At 31.8% G+C, this 21,987-nt stretch overlaps 1 protein-coding gene across 1 annotated transcript; it reads right to left on the bottom strand.

Moving 5' to 3' along the window:
• Nucleotides 1–4,536: 4,536 nt before the first annotated feature.
• Nucleotides 4,537–21,316, bottom strand: LOC124372413 (calcineurin B homologous protein 1-like). Its single transcript, XM_046830813.1, has 4 exons — nucleotides 21,082–21,316; nucleotides 13,285–13,551; nucleotides 11,773–11,866; nucleotides 4,537–4,690 (listed from the first exon to the last, which is right to left on the bottom strand). Exons 1-4 carry the CDS (start codon nucleotides 21,146–21,148, stop codon nucleotides 4,546–4,548), a joined length of 573 nt encoding a protein of 190 aa, XP_046686769.1. The 5' UTR covers nucleotides 21,149–21,316; the 3' UTR covers nucleotides 4,537–4,545.
• Nucleotides 21,317–21,987: the final 671 nt, after the last annotated feature.

The following is a 21,987-nucleotide window of genomic DNA, read 5'->3' as shown; positions in this document are numbered from 1 at the left end:
ATTCCAAAGAATTTTGCATTACTAGAAAAAGTACTGTGAAAATCGTAGTTATTATCAGTCAGCCTTACACTGAATAGAAAATTCTGAGTTTTTGATTCATTGAGCAGAAAACCATTGCTCTTAAACCAGTTGGAGGCTTCTGAAATAACACGTTTGTTTGTTTCATGTTTTTGAATGTTTAGGGCATCAAAACAAAAATTACACATTCAGCCCTTTATCTTACTTTTTAGTTTCAAACTCTTCCATCAAGTTTTTATAACAAAAACGTATCCAATACATTCCCCAGCATTAAGCACTGTGACCCACAGCATTCGTTTATTAATAAAGCTTACCGATACACTCGCTTACTAAACAGTCTACACTCTCCTAGCACACATTTATTGTCAAGCTTCACCAGCGATAAAATATTTATATTATTATCAGAACCATATTTAACAATGATAATAATTTCAATTGGTATGAACATGAAATATTAATGACTCCAGAGATTAAGCCACATTTGTACCATTTAAGGTTCACAAAACTGAAATAACATGTACATCTTTTTACCACTGCCGAAATTTTAAAGCATGTGGATATGTTAGGTACCAAGGACTTCAGGCCACATCTTTTTACCTGCTCTGGCTACTTTAGAATCAGATGTGTTTAAAATAAATTTAGACCAAGGTCCCCTTGGTAATGTACCTCTCAGCATATGCTGTTCCACCTTGGTTTGGGGGAAGTAAGGAATTGGACTGATGGGACTAACTTTCAGTCAGAGTGGGACTCGAGAGGTTCCTTCACCCTCCCCCATCTAAAAAGTGGCATCTTTGACAGCCTGCATAGTTACATACAAGGATAGTTTGTTTTAACTTCCGGTTTTACGGCATTATGGCCATACACATCGTGGGTCCATGGTGTGCACAGTAGTCGAGCGTGCATCTTCCACGCTATATTTGTCTCTGTCAAGTTCAAGTAGTCAGTTTGCGCTAAGTTCCAGTTATATAAACATGCTGCCTCTATTGATTCTCCTGTCAATTGTGAGTAGAGAAGTTTTATTAGTTACCTTCTATGTTTCTTCAGACTGGAACAGACAAGCAGGAGGCTACGTCGACAGAGGCAGCCAAGCTCTTCGAAGGCTGCCATTACCCAACCACAACCTAACCGAAAGCCTCAAGTAAAGCTTACTGGCATATTCTGAAGATTATAAACAAGATGCATCTTCAAAATGTCTTTTCAAAGCACTATCTTTTATAATATTTTATAGACATCACTACACAAATTGTGTTTTTATAGGCTGAGTTGTGAACTGCTATTTTGTATGAAACTTAGATTTAAAGGGTTAATACAGCACTGAGAGTGTGTTACATGATGATATTTCTCTGTGGCTAAAACCGACACTCCTTTTAAAATTCCAAGCCATATTAGAGGCCCCATACAATTACTTTTTTTTCCTTCCTGAGGGAAAAGGACAGTTTGTCCCCGCGCTTAGTCCTAAAAGGACCTTTGCGCCTCCCTTACTTTAATCTTTATTACTAATCTAAGTAATTGTATTTGACTTAGAAAGGTCTGCACAATTAGTAGAACAAGCTATAATTAAAGCCTACGAGAAACACTGCCCTCTCAGGCAAAACAGGCTGAAGAAAGACTTGCCATGGTGGACTGGGAGGTTAGAGAAACTAAGAAATAAAACTAGGAAACTAATATAATGGGCAAAAAGGACAGACGATTGGTTCCCTTATCTACACGCCCAAAACGAATATAAGCAAGAACTTAGAAGAACCGGGAGAAATTTTTTTGCAATAACATTAACAGCCTACCTAAGGCTACGAGGCTTCAAAAAACTCTCCAAACTGATCACACTAACCCTATGGGGACCTTAGTAAAGGCCTTACCTTAGTAATTAATAAAGATTTTCTAGATTAGTTAATGTTATTGAAGTTTTCTCTCATCGAACTGATAACAAGGGCAACATTTAGGGATGTTCAACTATTTTTGTTTAGAAAGCAGCCACCTCAAATGTTTCATCACATAACTTTGTAAAATAAGAATACTTTATCTCTTCTATGTCCTGTTTTCGTATTTGCTCTACAAATATCAATAAGCTCATTTTGAAGCGGAGAGCAGCTTTTTTTGGACTTAAATCAATGTATTCATTTAAGACAACATTGCCAGTATATACCCTACATTTTGGCAGGGCTCTTATATATACTTATGCTAGACAACGGAGTTTAAAATAGAAAAACATTACACATAGCTATTTCTTAGCAGTCTAAAAACTAAAAATGCTCTAATTCATTTGATGATTAAAATTAATATTAAAATATTTAAGGGAATAAACAACTTTTTTGACATTAAAACATCGATGTGAACATTTTTAAGAAGATAATAAATATGTTGTGGCATCGTCTAATGAATTAGCATTGAAGAACTACCAAATTCCTAGCGGAACTAAAAAATTGGAGATTTGATTCTAGAAACTAGAAGCATGACCAAACTGAGGTTGCAGGTCATTAGTTAAGAACTGGATTCAAATATTAGGAACTAAAGAACTGCAGATTTGAGTCTATAAACTAGGGACATGACCAGACTGAGACTGTAAGTCAGTAGGTAGGATCTGGATTCAAATATTGAGAACCAAAGAAACTGCAGATTTGAGTCTAGAAACTAGGGACATGATCAGGCTAAGGCTGTAAGTCAGTACGTAGGATCTGGATTCAAATATTGAGAACTAAAGAACTGCAGATTTGAGTCTAGAAACTAGGGACATGACCAGACTGAGACTGGAAGTCAGTAGCTAGGATCTGGATTAAAATATTGAGAACTAAAGAACTGCAGATTTGAGTCTAGAAACTAGGGACATGACCAGACTGAGACTGTAAGTCAGTAGCTAGGATCTGGAATCAAATATTGAGAACTAAAGAACTGCAGATTTGAGTCTAGAAACTAGGGACATGACCAGACTGAGGCTGTAAGTCAGTAGGTAGGATCTGGATTAAAATATTAGGAACTAAAGAACTGGCGATTTGAGTTTAGAAAACTAGGAGAAGACCAGATTGAGGCTGTAGCTAGGAGACCTGCAGTAAATTACACTTAACATTAAATATTTGTGTGAAATGTATATGAAATCTCTACAATACACAACTTTGCTGGTCATCCTGTCCCCTCCTAAATATCAACATTGTAAAAGGGTTATAACTAAGCTGAGACACGGTATTATAACAACACAAATTATAATGCTGAGAGTGGTAATAACTCATTTATTTTAAATGCAAAAATATAACAATATGACTATATAAAAATAAAGGTATGCTTATCGTAAGCAATCTAAAGGCTGCATAGAATAATTTAAAATTTAAACCGTGGAAAAAAGATGAAACTAAAAATACCTGCAACTACAGATAATATACTAAATTAAATGTAGACAATTTGGTGTATTAAAAATTTAGTTGTTTTCCGTATTAATCCAGTCTAGTATATGAAACTGGGACCAAAATCTAAAATTATTGACAATATATTTTATCCACTTTTAATAGACCCCAGTTAAATTCAATCACTTATTTCAAACATTGTTTCAACCAAATGTGTATTAAATGTTTCAATACTTTGGAAAAATTGAGCCTTGTTACATTTAATGATATAATACAGTAAACTTACTTTTTCTCTCTTATAGAACGTTTCAGGCTAAATGCTTAGTAACAGTTCCGATAATTTTACAGTAAAGTACCCATTATTCCAACAACGATTATGTACAGTTAAAATATTATGTTTTTTTTGTAATAGGTCTTTATATTTTATGAACATTAAAATGATTTTATGCCCATTGAAAGATTTAAATGCATGACAAAGAAAATCCAATAAAACAATTCTATTATAGTGGGGTGTGATAAAATCAATACAACACTATTGTGTAGTATAATAATGAATTACAACTTAAAGTGTCTAAAAATAACATAGTGCTCTCTAAAATTAACTCTTTACTGAGAATTACAAACATTTGTCAACAACTTTTTTTGGAGATAGTTATATTAATCAGATATTTGCTCTACACTGTCGTTTATTGAAATTAATGTATTGCATAACATTAATTGTATTTCTAAAGGAGCAATAATAATAAATTTTGTTGAGGGTTTCTCTAATTTTTTATTATATATATATGTGTATTTTTGATATATGAGTAATTTAAATTTTTAGATACTTTAACTATATATATATAAGTAAAGTTTTATGCATTTTGTATTATTTAACAAGAATTATGATATGTAAAATTAGTGCATATTTTCATAGTTGTTACATTGAATACTCAGACATTGAGTTTTGGCTTAAATGAAGACAAAAAACCAAATTTAATTATGACAGGCAAAATCTCTATATTTTGCATTAACATTAGGTTCAAAAAGAGCTTTGAGCCATCAAGATGACACTATTTGTACGCATTTTATCAACATATAACAAAAATTCTCCTTAGACTTCATAAAAAAATTTAAAAGCTTTTAGTTGGCGGCGATTAACAATTTCCTAAATTTAAAGCTATGGTAACATTTGTCTTATAGTTGATTGGTGATGTTAATTAAGAAACCTAATTGACATTTTCTGTTCGACATCTGTCCTATCAAGGGCCTTGCAGAATTCGTCGAAAGAGATCATCTGGTCCCCGTTGATGTCTGCCTCGTTGATCGTTCTCTCCGCGATGGATGTAAGCTGCTCCTCACTAAACAAAACAAAAATTTTCTATCCTCATTGACAGTTTGTTTCATATCCGCTTAAAAGGCCTTGCAGAAACAAATCAAGAGCCTTGCAGAATTCATTGAATGAGACCATCTGGTCTCCATTGATGTCGGCCTCATTGATGATTCTCTCCGCTATTGATGTCAGCTGCTTCTCACTGGACAAGACAAAAACAAACAAAACAAAACTATTTTCTACACCTCACTAACAGTTTATGTTTCATATCCGCTTAAAAGGTCTTGCAGAAACAAATCAAGAGCCTTGCAGAATTCATTCAATGAGATCATCTGGTCTCCATTGATGTCAGCCTCATTGATGGTTCTTTCCGCTATTGATGTCAGCTGCTCCTCACTGAACAGGACAAAAACAAACAAAACAAAACTATTTTCTACACCTCATTGACAGTTTTTGTTTCATATTTGCTTAGTCCTTGCAAAAACAAACCAATAGCCTTCCAGAATTCATTAAATAAGATTGTCTGGTCTCTTTTGATGTCTGTCTCATTTTTCCTTATCTCTGCTGTTGATGTCAGCTGCTCCACACTAAAACGTATAAAAACAAAACTTTATTTTCTACATCTCATTGACAGTTTCTATTTCATATCAACTTAAAAAGGCCTTGCAGAAATAAATCAAGAGCCTTGCGGAATTCATCAAAAGAGATCTTCTGGTTCCCACTGATGTCTGCCCCATTGAATGTCCTCTCTCTCTCTCTCTCTCTCCCTCCCTCCCTCCCTCCCTCTCTCTCTCCCTCCCTCCCTCTCTCCCTTTCCGGACGTCTGGAAGAAAGGAATAGTGAAAGTATTCTTGAAAAGCGAAGATAAAGACCCGAGCAAAGTCAAATCCTACAGGCCGGTGACCCTCCTACCCGTGTTGGGAAAGTTAGGGGAAAGACTGGTCGTGAAGAGGATGAAGGATTGGATGGAGAGAGAAAATAGGACGAATGCTGCTCAGTATGGTTTCACGGAAGGTGTGGGAACAGTCGATGCATTGCTGGACATGAGAAGAGAGGTAGAAGAATCTGAGGAAAAATACGTCGTTGGATTGTTCCTGGACATCTCCGGAGCGTTCGACTCCGCTTGGTGGCCAGAGATCCTGAGGGTGCTGGTAAGATGGCGATGCCCCAACAACATCTACCGTCTGGTGAGGGACTACTTTAGGGGGAGGACAGTGACGCTGAGAGCTGGCAACGGTGAGGTGAGCAAGAGCATCACAAAAGGCTGCCCCCAAGGATCAGTGGTGGGCCCTCTGTTCTGGAATATCCTGTTCGATGGGTTCCTACGGCTGCCATTTGAGGAGGGTATTTCGGCGAGAGCTTATGCGGATGACGGACTGCTGCTGGTGAAGTCCAACACGAGCCCAGATCTCATGGGGAAGGCGACAAGAGCCCTAGAGCTTATTACAGGATGGGGAGAAGAAAGGAAGATGACGTTCTCGAAGGAGAAGACTGTGATGGTATTACTCAAAGGAAAGTTAGTTGAAAGGTTTATCCGTGTGAACATGGGAGATGTGACAATCCGGTGCTCGAACGAGACAAAATATCTAGGAGTAGTAGTGGGAAGCAGGATGAAGTTTGCAGGGCATTATGACCAGGTGATCGACAAGTCTATGAAAGCCTTTGGAAAATTGAAAGGACTGGCAAAAAAAATCATGGAATGAAGTGTGAAAACTTAAGGAGACTGTACATCGGAGCGCTGGAGCCCATGGTCCTGTACGGCTGTGAAATGTGGGGGCAAAGAATGAGAGGACGAAGAGAGAGGTCGAAGCTGATGAGCCTGCAGAGGAAGATGCTATTAGGAGTGATCAAGGGTTACAGCACAATATCCCACGAAGCTGTGAGAGTGATTGCCGGAGTGATCCCGCTAGACCTGATGGTAGAAGAAAGAATCAAGCGAAGAAGGGACAAGGAGGAAGGGTTAGACAGCGGGGAGAGCAGGGGGATTAGAAGAGAAGAAACACTTGACGAAATGGCAGAGGTTGTGGGAAAGAAGCACTAAAGGAAGAGAGACATTTGCGTTCGTCCCGGATGTGAGGATCAGGAAGAAGGTGCACTGGGAGACGGACCACTACACCACACAGTTCGTGAGTGGACATGGCAACTTTAAGGCCAAACTGAAGAGCTTTAACCTCGTGGAAGATGACCGCTGCACCCACTGCGGAGAGCTGGAGACATCTCAGCATGTGCTGATGGAGTGCTGGTTCTACGAAGAAGAACGGAGAGATTTGAAGGAACTCCTCCGACGGAAGATGTGGGCTTGGGAAAAGATAAACTTTCTTAGAAGTAAAGTATCAGCACTGGAGTTTTCACGTATGTGTAGACGGATAGGGAGTAAGAAGCATGACCTAGAAAATGCCGGAAGACAGCAAACAGCTTGAAGAGGAGCATAAGAACATAGGCTGATAAAAACAAGAAGAATTCAAAATTCCGATGATCCTAGTACATAAGTGCTAGGTGAGGGGAGAGGTGTGTTGGATAGGCACAACAAGAGTGCCCGGAAGAGGATCAAGAGTAATCAAGAGGAAGGCTCAAGAGGAACTCAGGAAAGCGGCCTGGTGAATAAGTCTCCGACTTAAACCAGGGGTGGAGGAGGGACCGCTGGGCTTCTCTCTCTCTCTCTCTGTAGTACAATTTTACAGTTTCCAATACACAGAACTGTTGTGTATGGCAAGGCATTTCACACTCAGTCAATAAGATTGTTAAATAACCTAGATAATAGTATTAAAGATAGTACCAGTATCAAAAATTTCTTGAAAAAAGGTCAAATGTAATCTTGTGAAAAGATATGAACAATGAAAGTAGGAAATCTCAATGTAATTGTTAAAACTTAAACACCTTAATTATGATAAACAATGTGTAAACTTTAACCTTTACATTGTTGTATAAACTATCAGTACCATAGAGTGTAATATTTATCAAAGTATTTAATATAATTGTCTTTAGATTATGGAAATATTTGTAAGAAAGTAGTGAAATAGTAGTGTTTAAACTTAAATAGCTTAATATTAATAAATGTTTACTTTAACCTTTACATTGTTGTATAAAACTATCTGTATGATAGAGTGTAATATTTATCAAAGTATTTCATAGTCATAATAGTGAAAGTAATACAATTAACATATTAATAATTTTGTTATTGTTGTTGAATATGTAAACAGTCACAACTCGCTTTATATATGGTAATATATGTATTGTTGGCCTAAACTGTGGCAGGATAAATAAAGAAATTGTCTAATTGTCTCTGTCTCTCTCTCTCTCTCTATATATATATACAATAGAAGAAAAAGACTTCATATAAATCCTTTAATCAATACAACAATATTGTGTAGTATAGTAATAAATTACAACTTGAAGTGTCTAAAAATAACATAGTGCTCTCTAAAATTAACTCTTTACTGAGAATTACAAACATTTGTCAACAACTTTTTTTTGGAGATAGTTATATTAATCAGATATTTGCTCTACACTGTCGTTTATTGAAATTAATGTATTGCATAACATTAATTGTATTCCTAAAAGAGCAATAATAATAAATTTTGTTGAGGTCAAAAAGGTACAAACAGTGTATATAATGTAAGAATAAAAAACAAAACATTTTCTTCTATTGTTTAAAGAAGCCTCTGAGCATTTATTTTCTGCATACAGTGTATATATATATATATATATATATATATCAGCTGCTCTTTAATTCACATATATTTATACACAGTGTATTCATAAAAGACACTTAAATACACTGGAAATACCAATAGACTGAAGCAAGGCAAATGTAAATGGAAATTACTTTTACATTATACTGCATTAAGCTAATGTTTTTGGATTTTTCTTCCTTACTAGTAAATCTAGTTTCTGTTTTTATTTATATACAATAATAATACATAATCATAACTATGCTGTTATCTTTTCAAAATCTTTGTCATATGCACTGAATCTAATTCTCACAATAAATTGAAAAATCCAATGAATATGAAAAACAAAAATATAAAATACATGATAATATCCAATTATAATATCCAGAAATTCTGTCTATTTCTTTGGTGAACTACTTTTATTAATATAATGGACTGACAAACTCATCTGTTTTTTATTCACAAAGTGTCCAATACAACACAAACATAAAAACCATAACACACATAACATAACATAACATATAACATTAAAAACCAAATAAATACGAATGTTTAGTTACAATATTGTCTGCTGGAAAAACAAATAGTATTTATTATATGAGTGGCATGATGTTAATCTACAAAATTTGGACTGACATTTAGATTACCAAATGAATTCAAACAGAGGAAGATTGAGTCATAATCCAACAATTGCGAACGTAACATAACAAAGCTATTAAAATAGATAAGACAATCATAATTTCAGAAAACAATGGAAGTTTAGGTAGTAACTCCCGCTACAGTCCCCTGGACATGTGTAGAATGGATGATACACAGTTTAGAATCTGGATTTCTGATTACATAAGTTTAACCTTAGAGGTGACAATCAGAACTTCCTTGAGTAGCGAGCAAATTTTTAATATTTTTGTGCAAAGATTCGCTAGATTGTTTAAAAATTGCACAGAATACACTGAAATTTTAAAATGTTACACATTTCTGTAATCTGTATATTTTGCAAATTATGAATCAGACACCAAAAAATTACTCATTTTAAAAGTCAAAATCAGACGATTGTAAAAAAATTTTCTAATCCATTTCAAAATAAACAAAACATTTGGAATTTATGTGTTTCTATAAAAACAATTTTTATTTTTTAATGCAAATATAATAGGCTTTTAGCCATATTGATTGTAATTTTTACAAAAACTCAAAATTACACAAAATGACACTTTTATTTAAAACATATACAGAAAATCATGCATATTGCTTATATAACTCATATAGAAAACAAAGGGGACGAGTTAATGTGATTGAATTGTTAACTAAAGAAAATTGTAAAACCTGAAGCAGTTGCAATTAAAACACAAGTTGTGTTTTTAGCTCAAAAAAGTACTGAAAATTTTGCTTTAAAATTTCAAGATATAAATTTTGTAGCAAATTTTCTACCAAGAATTACATTTGTTTTATTTTTTTGTGTGTTTCAAATTGTAGTTGGTAATTATTGCAGGCGTTTGTTAACATGTTTAAAACTGAGATGGCTTTATTGTGTCCTTAATAATCAAATTAAATTTCAAATATTACACAAATTTGAAAAAAACATCCTCTTATCCTCTTTAACATTATAGGTAAATTTTGAAAATTTCTTAGTACCAGGAAGTTACGGAAATTTAAGTTGAGATATTGGTTGTATCTTGAGCACTTTTATATCAAATCAAATTTTAATTCTTTTTAAAGATAATTTTATAAAAATGTGACTTATACTATTATTAATCATTTAATGGGCTAAAAACCATGAAAAATGTGATAAAAATTCCAAATCCTTAAAAATATCCTGGCTTTTTAAGGCTAAAAAAGTATAAACGGTATGATGTTGAGCACTTCTACTTGGCAAGAGAGACCTTATTATAATTTAAATGTATTTATCAATGGGACTGATATTTTGAACAATGTATCTTGACAACAAGTTGCAATGGTATTGTATTGTAATATATTGTAAACCTTTGACACTACTTCATTTTCTTGATGATTTTTAAATAAAGTCATTCCCTCTCCCCTCCCTCCCTCTCTTCCCTCCCTCCTTTTCATCCACAGACTGGCTCTGTTTGAGGAGAAGCCCTCATACATGGGAATAAGGCTGTGGAATCACTTACCAGAAGACCTCAAGAAGTGTAAAGCAAGTGAAGTAAAAAAGTGGCTGTTACAAAATATCTTGTAAACTACTGAAGAGTATTTTGTATATGATGAGAACTGAAGACCAATACAAAACTACTTAACCTAACATTTAACTTGACATTGTAAATATAAATTTGTATTATTAGTTTAATGACAATGTAACATTTCTCCACGAATTTGTAAATAAAGAATGTTGTCTGTTGTCTATCAAAGACAAAGGTTGACAAAAGTCAAAGTCACAGAAATCTCAATGTAAAAAACAACTTAACACTTTGGCTAAAAAATCTGACAATGCGAGTGTAATGTAAAGATGAGACACCACTATTGTGCCCTTCAGTAGTGATAATTATGACTTTTTATTCCTTACCCCCTTGCGCTCGAAAGGCCAGCAACAAGGTTGCAGACAGCCGGTTAGTTTTGCCGTAATTTGTCCTCGCAACTCGTATGGTCAATACAGACGGCCGCACTACTTTCATTGGTACCTCTGCGGCCATATTTGTTGTTTGCCTTCCCAGATCGAAATTATTTTTCAATTTCCTCCGTGTTGTTTGCATAGTAATTTAAAATGTTTATAGAAGAAATGAAAAATAATTTTAAATTGATTTTTATTGAATCTTTTAATACAAAGATAAAACATACATTTGGGAAATTTAACTCATATGTATATTGTTAACAACAATAAAATATGTAAATAAAATGTTATAAAGTAGGACTTTATAGTTATGTTATACTCAGACATGAACTATTTTACATTTTTCTCAGTCTTTACATATTTTTATGGAATAAAACTTTTAAAAATAAATACCTATTCGTAAGTCAAGAATAGTTAGCACATATCTTCTGGTAAAATTTTCTAGATTTCTATCACTTCAGTGTATAGGCCCACTACGCATCATTTGTCTTATTTGCACAGTCAATGTTTAGAGGAAAATTATAGTCTAATTTAAAATTTACTGTTTACTTAAAAATTACTTTAAAATAAAGATGCTCGATAGGTTTCAGCACTCACCATTCATTATAAACCCAAGAGAACATTAGAAGCTAATGTTATGTTTAGTGGCCAGTGGTGCTGGCCTTACGAGCTATGGATGTATTATATCTTGGCCAGTACAGCTGGACATACAACCTGAGATAACATTACGGCAAATATTAATTCGAGCTTCTGACAAAATGGCAGTGGCCATTAGAGCTGACTATACAAGCTAAAAGGGCAAATTATGAATACTGCCTTTGAGTGCATAGGGTTCACAATGTAATAATTACAAAACAGGAAACTCATTGAACTCACCTGATGTTTGCGCCCACCATCATGTGCAGGATAGCCAACAGCTCATCTCTTGATATCATATCATCGTTGTCTAAGTCGTACATTTTAAAGGCAACTGTAACAAAGCACAGCTATCAATACCATAAAAAACTTATAGTTAGTTACAATTCCAATATTTTATTCACTAAACAAATATACAGGGTGTCTCGTAACTCTCTGGACAAAAGCATACCACGTTATTACTCAAGTCAACACAAACATATTTCACCATATGAACATGGGTCTCCAATGCTTGCCGTTTATTCAGTTTTTGTACTGTTGGCTACAGTACAAAAACGCTGAGAACCTCAATGTGGGCTATATCTTGTCACAGACGATCTGCTGTAATTATTAATTATTCAGTTTAAATAATTTTTGTGTCATTAAATTTGTGATAAAATCCTTTAAAAACTGTTATTCTTGCATTTCTTGAGAAAAATGCTAGTTTGTAAGATATTCAAAGTTTAAAGTTTTAATGGCCGCGATTTTGAAAATACTAAAGATAATTTCATTGTATTCTTTTCAGTAATTGGCTTTGTTATTATAAACGTTTGAGCCAAAATTAATGTGGTATAATTTAATTTAACAACATCATTTTAAGTGTCTTTGTGTAGACTTGTATTCATAGAAAAATCAATCATAAAAGTCAATGAAATTTAATTTCAGTGCAATCTTGTGTTCCATAACCGTTTGGGACTTGTATTATTTATTCATACAGTAAAGAGAAAGAAATAATATTGATATAAAAAATAAGAGTGAAAAGTCAATAATAACGAAACTTCAATTCTACATAGACAAGAATGAGATCTATAATGGTGCTTATCCAACCATGGAAATTGGCTACGTGCCATTAAAGTCAATCACTCTGTAGACAAACGCAATTTATATTTTTTTCTGTCAGGGAGATGTAAAAATTTCTTTATGACTGTCTGTTCGTATATCTGGACACCTATAGAATGAAATGAGCTGTAGATTTTAAATGTTGTATCCTTACTCAGTTATGCGACACATAGTGTACGTTGTAACAATGATACGAGTAGTAGCAAAGCAACTTTGTTGAGGTTAGATCAAACATTTTTCCTAAAAAAAAGAAACCATTAATTACATAGAAGTAAAATTTTGTTCAGTTTGATATCTTATCATGGTTTTGTTCTTCTACTATTAAATTATTTGAGGTGATCAAGGCACCAATAACAAAGAAGTAGACTTAAATACCCCCTAAGTTAGTTTCCAATTATAGTTTTTGTATTGTAAACATATTTTAAGTTGTCATTTAAAACTACATTTCTTAAATGTAAGAATGAACACCGTATTTTCACTATTAAGGAATTGACCGTGTTTCAAAATGGAACATTCTTTTCTACTGGAAATGCAGAATGAAAGTTGACCCTTTGGAGGTTTTGAACAATGCTGTCTTGCTTTGGAGTATCAAATTCTCATGGGGATTAAATGCTATAGTTACTGTAAAATAAAAAATCTTTATAAACAACTCACACTTCAGTTTTTGCTCTCTTGAATTGAGCTTATTATCCTTCATTTTCTTTATTGGTCGAAACCTAGCTAGCACTTGCATGAACTGCCTGAAGTTGACGCGGTCACTGCCCGAATCGTCATCAAAAAAGGCATGTACAATCCTATCCCCCAGTGGATTGATTGCCAACTCTGGAATGCGCAGAAAGTCTTCACGACTCAATGTCCCGCAGTCACCTCTGTCCAGACTGGTGAACCTCGAATACAGACGTTCGATTTGGTTTGGAGTAACTACAACAATAACATGAAAATGTTGATGATAATAATTGATAATAAATGCTAATTTAAAAATACGATTTTACAAAATACAATAAAAGAACTAAAACGAAATACTAAAAATAAAAATAAATCAGACATGTTGATGAATGACTGATAATGGCAACTCAAAGATTGATAAATGTACAATAGTAATAATCTAAATGATAACAAGAATAAAAATTATTGAATGTGCTAAACAGGTAGAGTGCGATAAGCTGACCTGGTGTTTATATTGAAATAATCAAACGGTATTTAATTATTATACAGATCGATATAATAAACCAATAGTAATTATAATTTGAATAATAACTAAATCATCTGTACCAACTGTATACATATTTTCATATTCTAAGCAAAATTTGTTCTAAAAGTAACTTCTTTTAAATAAAAAAGATAATAACATAATATTAATAAACTTTTATCACTTTTATACTTTTATTTTACGTACAATGTACATTTCGGAATCATTGATTCCATCTTCAGGTACAAATAAGGTTAAGTTAAAATAAATAATTAAAATCAATTTGTCATGTGTTTTTTACTACCTTGGTGGCTAAATTTGTTGTATTTAATTTTATGTGAGATCATTCATTGTATATTGTTTAAAAGTCTATCGAATAATAAATTTTTTGTTAGAAAATCTTTGTCATTTAATAATATATTATGATTAATTTTGGCACTTTTGTAAATTTCAAAATGTTCTAAAATGGATAATATGCGACTTTTTTTGCTTGTGTGTAAAATTTCAAGATTGTTTTCGATGTTAGTGTATGTATGGCCGGTGTTGTTTAAATGGTCTGCATATTTTGAATTTGATGATGTTTTCAATGCTTTTATGTGTTCATTAAATCTAATTTTGAATGATCGGCCGGTTTTGTCCAATATAGTGGGATTGACAATCGTTGCAATTTAATTTGTATACTCCACTATTGTTGAATTTTGAATTTTGATTTTGGTTTGTTGAATTGCTTTTGTTTTTGATTAAAAGTCCAAGGTTGTTCGATGTTTTGAATGCCAATTGATATCCTTGTTTATAAAATGATTTGTTAATTTTGTGACAATGTTTACCAAGGTAGTCTGATTGAATGTATTTGATATTTCTTTCTTCTTTCTTCTTATTTTCTTTCTTTTTGTAATTCTTCAATAATATATCAATCTTTCTTGGTTTATATCCATTATTTTGGGCTATGTATTTAATAATGTTTAATTCTTTATAAAAATCTTCATTTGTCATTGGAATTTTGTGTAATCTGTCGATCATTGATTTGAATGCAGCCATTTTTTGGTGATATGGGTGATTCGATGAGGAAGGAATAACTAAATCTGTGTATGTCGGTTTTCTGTAAATTTTGAAATTGTGTTTTTTGTTGATCTTGGTTATAGTCAAATCAAGGTAGTTTATTGCATTATTTTCTTCAATTTCACTGGTAAAATTTAGATTATGATGGATTTGGTTTAAGTAGTTTTTGAATATGTCTATTTGTCTTTCATTTCCTTTGAATAGACATATTATATCATCAACGTATCTGTAATAATAAATTATTTGTGTTAGATGTTTGTTTTTATCGCTTAGTATGAATTTGTCTTCTATGTTGTCAAGGAATATATCAGCCAATAATCCGGATAGTGGTGATCCCATTGGTAATCCTTCATGTTGTATGTAGTAATTGTTGTTAAATGTAAAGTAATTTTGTCTTAGAGTTACTTTTGTGAGTTCAAGTATTTCTTCAATTTCTTGTGTATTTAGAATGTTCTGTTCTGTTAAATTATTTTTAATTATAAGCATTGTTTCTTGGATTGGAACATTTGTGTATAAATTTGTTATATCGAAGGATATAAACTTACTATTGTTTGGTATATCTATATAATTAATTTTGTTTACTAGGTCAATGCTGTTTTTCAGTCTTATGTCAGTTTTAAATTTGTAATGTTCTTTAATTTTGCTGTCCAAGTATTTTGCTAAATTATAAGAAGGAGCATTTTGAAAATTTACTAATGGTCTTATTGGGTAGTTTTCTTTGTGAATTAGTAAGTTTAATTAAATTTAATAGTAAGTTTATATCCTTCGATATAACAAATTTATACACAAATGTTCCAATCCAAGAAACAATGCTTATAATTAAAAATAATTTAACAGAACAGAACATTCTAAATACACAAGAAATTGAAGAAATACTTGAACTCACAAAAGTAACTCTAAGACAAAATTACTTTACATTTAACAACAATTACTACATACAACATGAAGGATTACCAATGGGATCACCACTATCCGGATTATTGGCTGATATATTCCTTGACAACATAGAAGACAAATTCATACTAAGCGATAAAAACAAACATCTAACACAAATAATTTATTATTACAGATACGTTGATGATATAATATGTCTATTCAAAGGAAATGAAAGACAAATAGACATATTCAAAAACTACTTAAACCAAATCCATCATAATCTAAATTTTACCAGTGAAATTGAAGAAAATAATGCAATAAACTACCTTGATTTGACTATAACCAAGATCAACAAAAAACACAATTTCAAAATTTACAGAAAACCGACATACACAGATTTAGTTATTCCTTCCTCATCGAATCACCCATATCACCAAAAAATGGCTGCATTCAAATCAATGATCGACAGATTACACAAAATTCCAATGACAAATGAAGATTTTTATAAAGAATTAAACATTATTAAATACATAGCCCAAAATAATGGATATAAACCAAGAAAGATTGATATATTATTGAAGAATTACAAAAAGAAAGAAAATAAGAAGAAAGAAGAAAGAAATATCAAATACATTCAATCAGACTACCTTGGTAAACATTGTCACAAAATTAACAAATCATTTTATAAACAAGGATATCAATTGGCATTCAAAACATCGAACAACCTTGGACTTTTAATCAAAAACAAAAGCAATTCAACAAACCAAAATCAAAATTCAAAATTCAACAATAGTGGAGTATACAAATTAAATTGCAACGATTGTCAATCCCACTATATTGGACAAACCGGCCGATCATTCAAAATTAGATTTAATGAACACATAAAAGCATTGAAAACATCATCAAATTCAAAATATGCAGACCATTTAAACAACACCGGCCATACATACACTAACATCGAAAACAATCTTGAAATTTTACACACAAGCAAAAAAAGTCGCATATTATCCACTTTAGAACATTTTGAAATTTACAAAAGTGCCAAAATTAATCATAATATATTATTAAATGACAAAGAGTTTCTAACAAAAAATTTATTATTCGATAGACTTTTAAACAATATACAATGAATGATCTCACATAAAATTAAATACAACAAATTTAGCCACCAAGGTAGTAAAAAACACATGACAAATTGATTTTAATTATTTATTTTAACTTAACCTTATTTGTACCTGAAGATGGAATCAATGATTCCGAAATGTACATTGTACGTAAAATAAAAGTATAAAAGTGATAAAAGTTTATTAATATTATGTTATCATTTTAAAACACTTTTAGAGGCTACATCATCTCTAACATAAAAAAGATAGTTAACTTTAGAAAACTAAACAAAATAACACTTAAAGATGATTTACTGTGTCTTTCTCGGTTTCAAAATGTTTGTTTTATTGCTACATTTTCTTTATTATTTAAATGACATTTTTCCTGTCACCTGTCTTAATTTTATCATTTGATTAATGGTTATGGTTCCTTTATTATTTATGGTATTACGTAATTGTTTGAACTATTTTTATTCATTTGAAACATGTGACTTAGTATTTTAGATAAGTTTATATCGATTGATAGTTCTGTTATTCGATATAAAAAGTATCGATGATCGTAATAAGCAATATAAAAACCAGGTTCGCTTATCGTACTCTGCACTCTTAAACAATTGGGAAATGCTGTAATACGCATAAAAGTAACAAAACACCACAAAATAATAAAAATTATAAATTGAGGTAAGGTGATAGCTCAAGTAAAACCTAACATCAAATGCATTGGATAATTTAATAAAATAACAAATAATGATAAACATGTGATTGTTTAAGGTTATCAAGATTGTAAAATACCTATATTTTTAATTGTCATGGAAATTATTTATTATGTAGTAAAATATGCTACGTTTATGGTAGGGTATTATTCTATGAAACTGTCTTGAGTTTATTTAATATTTTCACAGAAACAATATAAATAACAGATGAGTAGGGTTCTAGCCTACTCATCTGTTGTAGCAAATAGATTAAATGTATCATTTTCCCTTTCGTGTTGTATCAATAACTGATACTAATAAATCATTGGTATTAATTAATTAATAGCAGCATCAAAAATGTATAGGTTAATAATAGTTTGTAAATCCAATTAAATAAACAATTGGCTATAAAGTTGTAACGTAATATGTATAGTACCTTTATAGGCCTAACCTATGTATTATTGTGGAACAATTGTAAATTTTTAGATAATTTGGCACTGACATGAATGATACCAGTTATCTTATTTCGGGTTCTGCATTTAATTGTAAAACTACTTGAAATAAGCAAAAAGTTACATTTAAATTATTCTATTTCAATCTAATTTTTCAGTTAAAGAAAATTGTGAAGTAATTATTGGCATCTTAGACGATTATAGTTGCTGCAATCAAGACATCAATTATGAATCCAGATTAGAATATGTCTTTGGAAATATGCTACAGACATTGACGATTCAGACCACCCGTTTCAAACGTCTGGTGGTAAAACGGCTAACTGCAGATATTTAGTTTGAACAGATTCGCCATTAAATCAACGCCAAAGAATTTGTTTAAAATAATTTAAACTCTATAAAAATATAGGGTGTCCCAAAAACAGAAGATCCCATGTTAAAAAAATACAAAAACAATCATGTATTTTTAAAGGTCTTTGCATCCTAAATATTTTGGTAAAAAAATAATCTCTATTTATATAAAAATGGCAGTCTACAGTGTGTAGAAAATAGTGTTTGTTTCTGATTGCCACTCCTGATAAATACCTACATTAAAATAGTTTTTCAATATGTCATAATATGAGCTTACAAATAATATTCAAAATGTTTTTACAGCTGTAAAAATGTACAATATAAAAATATTTGAGAGTGCAGATGGCCAGGCGTTCTAAGACGGACTTTGCGTCTGATTTAGAGATAGCACAGGTTCGAATACTGTCTGTGATGGTTGCACTTTTTATCAGTACCATCAACCTTATACTGTATCAATGCTCCCCTTATTCTGTTTGATAAGATCCTCGCACAGGCCAGTGGCCCATGAGGATGGGCAGAATAAGGCTTTAAATGGGATCAGCTTCTAGAAAAAAGTTATATTTTATAGTTGTAGATAATTAAGATGTTAACAATATATTTCATATTATTGTTTTTTAAATTATTTTAGTGTAATTGATACATCAATAGGTGACTACAGTATAATAAGAGGCCACCACCACAATAGAATCATATTTTAATGATTATCTAAACTATATAAACAAAAATGTTGACACGAATTATGTTATATAAAAAACTATCTCTTTAATGTACCTATAAAATGTAACAAACAAAACAGTTTAACATTTAATTATTTTTTACTGTTTTTAAGGATATACTATATGATTCTATTGTGGTGGTGGCCTCTTATTATACTGCAGCCTAATAGGTTTGTGTTACTTATAGTGGTGTTACTGATTTTCTGTATCTCTGAACTATATGAAATATCTGAAAAATCCTGTTTCCTTCACCATGCTTCCATCATCAAAAACAAACTTCAAACAAGAGTTTTAGATTGATATTATATTCAACTGAATTGGTGGCCCAGTACTGAACTGTAGACCACAATGGTATAAAACTGGATCTACTTTTTAAATGATGGAACAGTACCTAGTCTGGAGATCTAAAAATTAACCGACTACTGGTTTGAAACCTTGGTCATCCACCAACAAGGATATAAGAACAGAAGACTGACATTGGCTATGATATAAAAACTAGCTGCATTATAATAAGCATCCAACACTCGAGTGATCGATAATATCGAATCATCAATATTTATGAGTAAAGAATCCTTGCTACAACTACTTATTTCAAATTACGTCACATAGACTTTTAAGCTTGTATTATAGTGAAGCTATAGTTTTATATGTCAAAGAAATATATGCATTTTAGATTATAGAAAATAATACAAATTTCTGTATACTAAGTTTTGGCAGTTACAACTACTTAACAGTTATAACTACTTAAAAGGGTAAAAAAAACATGTCTAACAGTATTTAAATTGTTCTAGTTGATGATTTGATATTAACGATCACTCGAGTGTTGGATGCTTATTGCAGCCATGATATATAAGCCATTTGAATAATATACAAACGTATTAGTTAAAATTGTCAAAATTAATTGAAAAAGTTTTTTTTTTCGTTATGGTATTATACTTTATCATAAAAACTGCTATTTATGGCTGCAGTATGATAAGCAGCCACCACGACAATTGAATCATCGATATTTCTGATTATCTAAGCTACCGAATAATAACAAACCGAATTACGGTATAGGTATGTTATAATATTATGGTATAGTTCAGCTATGTTTTTATGTCTAAAAAGTAATGATTGAGTAGGGTACGATAAGCGGACCCGGTTTTTTATATCGAAATTGGCAAACGATATTACTTAATCATAACCACCGATAAAATCAATCGATATTAATTAATTATTTTGAACAAATAACTTAAATAATCTATATCAACAGCTGTAAACACTTTCAAATAATATACGTAAGGTAATATTTCAATTTTACATATAAGTAACATTTGATTATTAAAAATGACAGTCAATTTTAGAAAACTACACGACATTGCTTTGAAAGATGATATGACATGTTTAGGTGGCTTCAACAAGTTGGACTCGTACCGAAAAATCCATTATGTGAAATTTGTGGGAAAGAAACAACTGTAACTGTGAGTGGAGCAAATATTGTCGTTTTCAGTTTTCATAATTTTGCTTATAATAATTTATTTCATTACTGTAAATATTAATTCCATATTTTAATTTAAAACATATGATTGTCATTGAAGACTATAGATACTTTTATATCGATTGATAGTCTAGGATTTGAGATGCGAATATTAGGTATCGATGATTACATTCTTCGATATAAAAAACCGGGTCCGCTTATCGTACCCTACCCTAATGATTTAATGAAGAGTTAAAATTATATACCTGTATTTATTAAATGCAACAAATAAAGCGGTAAAAAACTTACTCCTTACCATTTGAAGGATAAGCGTGTCTCGCAGCTTGTATCACAAATAATTAAGTTCATAGACACTGTCGTTATGACCATTACTCAAATACCACTACCATGCAAGTCATTTTACATTGTTTTGGATTAATTATAAACAAAATTACTATTATTACATTACAAGCGATTGTGGTTTAGGTTCGTAAATGAATGTATACCATATAACTTATTCAAAATCAAAAGAAAAACAATTTAACCCTAGCCATACTTACAACCAGTTTCTTCTTGAATTTGTGCAATCTCTTCTTCCCTCAATAGTAAAGAGCTTCTATTACCCATCTTAAGAACTATTTCTTAATAAAAATTGTTTTTTTTTATAAAACTTTAAACATCTAAACTTGAATAAATATTGTCAACTAAATTGTTTACTTCTGTCAGTTAACCTTACAGCATAAAGAACTTGCGAAATGACAGTTGACAGGCCTTGACCACCGTACGTCACGATGACAAGCCGACAAGGACACGACCTATTTTTTTTTTTTTTTTTTTTTTTTTTATTATCTTGTTGGTGCCACTTGGCACAGGCTAGGTTTGACCCAATAAGCCTCTTGTAACACTGATTATTTTATCTTGCATACGGAATTTTCGTTTTTATTATCATAATCTCTTGTGGTTACCTTGGTTCATTAGTCACATCTGTACAGATTTGTCAATTACATCTTAGTGGTTACATATAACACATACACAATTGTTAGGATTGCATTTCTTTAAGGGATCCAATGTAAATAGTTTTTTTTTTTTTTTTTTTTTTTTTCTTGTGTACCTAACCGTGTTTGTTAGTAATAGTTTAGGATTATCTAATTAACATGGGATATCAATTGGAAGGTTAGGTTTAGGGTTAATCTTCCTGCCAGGGGCCCGTCAGGCTTAGCCTATCCCGAAAAGGTGTGGACCACGGGAGACAGAACCCATGACCAGGATACATTCAATTTTCTCTAAGATTTGTTTGTGTGTGTCTTGTTATAGTTTTCTGTAACAATGTGAAATAAATAAATTGATTTCCTTATAAATCTCTATATCCTCTAAGGCCAAAATATCTCTTAATGTGTAATTTTTTTGCCTGATTAGTCTATTTATTTTCTTAAAACACTGCTGTCTTATATGGAAATTACTGGGGC

Source organism: Homalodisca vitripennis, unplaced genomic scaffold (genome assembly GCF_021130785.1).
Source record: "Homalodisca vitripennis isolate AUS2020 unplaced genomic scaffold, UT_GWSS_2.1 ScUCBcl_3153;HRSCAF=8498, whole genome shotgun sequence".
In the NCBI taxonomy this organism is placed as follows: Eukaryota; Metazoa; Arthropoda; class Insecta; order Hemiptera; family Cicadellidae; genus Homalodisca; species Homalodisca vitripennis.
Note: the sequence above shows the minus strand (reverse complement) of the source record. Positions and strands in the feature narration are given on the sequence as shown.